Source organism: Otolemur garnettii, unplaced genomic scaffold (assembly GCF_000181295.1).
Source record: "Otolemur garnettii isolate 467f Iridium unplaced genomic scaffold, OtoGar3 scaffold00082, whole genome shotgun sequence".
Taxonomy (NCBI): Eukaryota; Metazoa; Chordata; class Mammalia; order Primates; family Galagidae; genus Otolemur; species Otolemur garnettii.
Window position 1 is genome coordinate 3685350 of NW_003852477.1, and position 3830 is coordinate 3689179.

At 48.0% G+C, this 3830-nt stretch overlaps 1 protein-coding gene across 7 annotated transcripts in view; it reads left to right on the forward strand.

The window, feature by feature from the left end:
• TRAK1 (trafficking kinesin protein 1) overlaps positions 1-3830 on the forward strand; it is a 194890-nt gene that overhangs the window by 170191 nt on the left and 20869 nt on the right. For 6 of the 7 annotated variants that reach the window (XM_023515947.1, XM_023515946.1, XM_023515951.1 and 3 more), the window contains 2 exons: positions 405-641; positions 1752-2068. In XM_023515947.1, coding sequence (XP_023371715.1) covers positions 405-641; positions 1752-2068 — 554 coding nt within the window. Of the gene's footprint in view, positions 1-404; positions 642-1751; positions 2218-3830 lie in introns of those variants that run through there. The other variant, XM_023515952.1, reaches the window with a different exon arrangement.

The window sequence follows — 3830 nt, forward strand, 5'->3', positions numbered from 1 at the left end:
AATGTGAATGGTCAAAAAATATCCATTTATAAATATTTATTGAACCCTATCATGTCCTGTATTGCCCTCTTGGAACTTGGAGCTTCTTCTAGTGAAAGAAGAAAAGTAGCAAGGAGACAGCAGTAATACTTAAGTATTTATATTTGTAGGCCAGGTTTTAGGGGTGTGAAAAGCAGCATCACTCCTGCTAGCACACAAAGTGCATTAGAGTCCTGGATTCAGTGCCCCTGGAGGGGGCAGCCAGCACCCTGAAGAACATGTGGAAGGCACAGGATAGCAGGCTGCCTGGGGGCTGATCGGGGGCCAGGTGTTTCCTTGACTCCTCTGTTGATAATTATTGGAGGGTTTAATTCCAAAGTCACGCCTGCATTTGCTTATTCATGCGTGTTGTGCACTCTCCCCAGTCACCAGAAGCGTGTCTTTGAGACGGTGAGAAACATCAACCAGGCCGTCAAGCAGAGGTCTCTGACCCCTTCCCCCATGAACATCCCTGGCTCTAACCAGTCCTCAGCAATGAACTCCCTCCTGTCCAGCTGCGTCAGCACCCCCCGGTCCAGCTTCTACGGCAGCGATGTTGGCAACGTTGTACTTGACAATAAGACCAACAGCATTATCTTGGAAACAGAGGCAGCAGACCTGGGGTGAGTGAGCTGGGAGTTTTATTTTTCTGGTTTGGAAGGCAGTTGAGGAATCATCAGAGGGAAGTTGGAGAGAGTCACCTGAAAGTACAGACCTTACTGGTCCTCACATCTGTTCAACCAACCTGCTGAGCACAGGCTAGTCCTCAGTATTGATATTTTACCAGTTTAATTAGGTATAACAAGGTGGATACCAGAAAGTCTGCTTTTCTGTAAACTGCTAGAGGGGAGGATTAATAATATTTTCTTCTGTTAATCTTCACTGTTAGACTACAGAATAGATGATTGTTTTGTGACCCCTTTGTACCTTGGATGTTGGAAAGGCTGGGGGAGACTCGGGCTATCTGGTTTCCTTCTGAAGGTGGGATGCAGGGAGTCAGGGCTCCTAAAAGTGTCCATCACGTTATGCATCTGTAGAGAGAGCTCTCCTCTGCAGTGGTCAGCTCCTCTTTGTTCTGAAGTGCTCCAAACCTCCCCTTCCACCAATATTATCCACTCTGTGAAGGCGTTTCCTTAATAAAATTGATTATTCTGGACTGATTGGGTCAGACAGATGGGAAGTCCCTGGATCAGAGCTGGTTTTTTGTTTGTTTGTTTTTGTTCTGTTTTTGTTTTTTTGAGACAGTTTTGCTCTGTCACCCTGGCTAGAGTACAGTGGTGGACTCTAGCACTCACACTCCTGAGCTCAAGTGATCCTCCTGCCTCAGACTCCTGAGTAGCTGGGACTCCTCCAGTGCAAGGATTATAGGCAGGAGCCACCACTCTGGGCCCCAAAGCTGGTTTTGTTCAGAGTTGAGCTTTCCACACCTTTGCTTCAGAAGGAAAGAGAAGCATCCCTTGAACCAGTTGGCCTTCTGGTGAGCAGGCCTGCAACCTGCAAGTTGCTTCCTGAATGTTCCTGAGGGACATGTTTAGAGAGACTGAACTTAGTCTGTGAAAATTTTCATTCCACCTTAGTCCCCACGGTTCCTTCAATCCCCTCAACCCAGCAGAGGGGAGTGGCTCTCCAGGGCAGGTGTTTGTCTCCTGTGAACCTGCACGGGAACTGCCCGCCTTGGTCCCCAGGTGCCCCTATAGCGGGCGGCCCACCCTCACACCCCTTTCTCCTTCCAGAAACCAGGAGCGGAGTAAGAAGCCCGGGACGCCGGGCACGCCGGGCTCCCACGACCTGGAGACGGCGCTGCGGCGGCTGTCCCTGCGCCGGGAGAACTACCTCTCGGAGAGGAGGTTCTTCGAGGAGGAGCAGGAGCGGAAGCTGCGGGAGCTGGCGGAGAAGGGCGAGCTGCGCAGCGGCTCCCTCACGCCCACCGAGAGCATCATGTCCCTGGGCACGCACTCCCGCTTCTCCGAGTTCACCGGCTTCTCCGGCATGTCCTTCAGCAGCCGCTCCTACCTGCCCGAGAAACTGCAGATCGTGAAGCCGCTGGAAGGTGACCGCAGCGGGCCGCGGCCCCTCTCGGCCCTGGTCGGCGACTCCCTGTGGGCGCTGCTGCACCTGCGGAAGGCGGGCCCGCTCTGCAACACCTACTCCTTCTTCTTCCGCGACAGCCACCCGCGCTGCTGGTTCGAGTTCCTCTGAGCCAGCCGCAGGGTGGACGGCGCGGGGAGAGGAGGGCGGGCGTCGCCTGCCTTAGAACCTTAGGAGTGAGAGAGCTGCCAGCTGACTCCAAAGTCACTTAGGGCCCGCCGGGGTGGGGGTGGGGGTCTGAGAAGGTAGACAAGTAAGGCTTTGCCTTGTCACACGTTTTGATGTCAGGTGCCAAGCAAACCCTGTGTGTGATTGACCACCTGAAAGCAGTTTGTGGGCTCAGATGTTCTGATTTGATCTTCAGGTAAAGAAGCTGTAGAGTCCAAAATTTGGAGGCTAGGAGGTAGGCGACTGTGGAGGGAAGGAGTTCTGAACCCCCTGCAGCTGCCCTTTTCCGGGGGCAGCTCACAGTTTAGTATTAGGGCTCCTCAGGTGATTGAACTCACGGGAAAACTCCCCTTGCTCTTCTTCCTTCCTTCCTTTTTTGGGGGGAGTCGCTTCAGGCTTTATACAGTATTTTCCCTGTAGCTACTACGCCCTACCTGGAGCTGCCGAGCATTTGCCTTTTTAATTTTTCCTTCCTTTAGTTTGGAAACCCCTATGAATTTGAAAAGGTGTTTTAGAATTCTCAATTACATTTCTAAAGCCAAATTAGAATTTCTATAAGGGAATATTTCTCGACTTTTTGTTGCCCCCTCTAAGGAACCTTTTTAGACATTTTTTTCCCCAATGTATCCCCTCATGAAATTTTAATAACACAGATATATCATTTACATGTATCTGTGCTCTGTACCTAAATATAATAGTTTTTTTTTTTTAACCTTAAAATAACCGGTTTTGTCCCCTTGGGGGCAGTATTGTTCCTGTTGAAACCACAAGCTATAGGATGATGTCATGCTTGATAAAGGCCCAGGACATGACCTGGTCCATCATCTCCAAAGCAAGGAAGAGTAGACTATTGAATTGTGTGTGATTCAGGCTCTTCCTAGAGTTCAGAAAAGAGACGGCTCACTCTTTTTAAATTGTCTATTCAGTCTAAGCTTGGTGATTGTTTGCCCATCCACACTGTGTCTGTTTTTCTTTCAATAAAATCTTTCATTTCTGCAATTTTACTTTCTGCCTTACTTTTCTTTGTTTCCTCCTTTGTCTCTTGAAGATCATTAGAATTTATCACCTCTATCTTGTCTGCCTTCCACATTTGATTCCATATTTCATTAGCTCATCTAAGAATGTGTTTTTGAGTTAATTTTCAATGCACATCTCAAGAAGAGATTTTTAAAAATTTGTTTTGACCAACTCATCTTTATTCCTTTTCATCTTGTGACTTAGGGATATTTCTGTGATTAGTTAATAAAAATAAGAGGCAATCCCATTAGACCTACAAGATGAACTTTATATATAGAACTCTGCTCCCCTGGAAGCTAAGTCACCACCATTAAAAGTCATGTTTTATCCCTGTGGCCTGTAATATATCCTCAGAAGTCTCTTTGTCTCCATTTTGTAGTTCTGTTTTCTTAGCTGTTTAAAATATAACCAATATTTTCTTTCTTCCCTCCCCTTCTCAATTATTTTTTGTGTTACTACACTATGTTAAGTCTGCTAAGGTAGGGTACTGGTGCAGCACAGCTCTTACTGCAGTGTTGGATAAGTTGCCCCACCTTTTG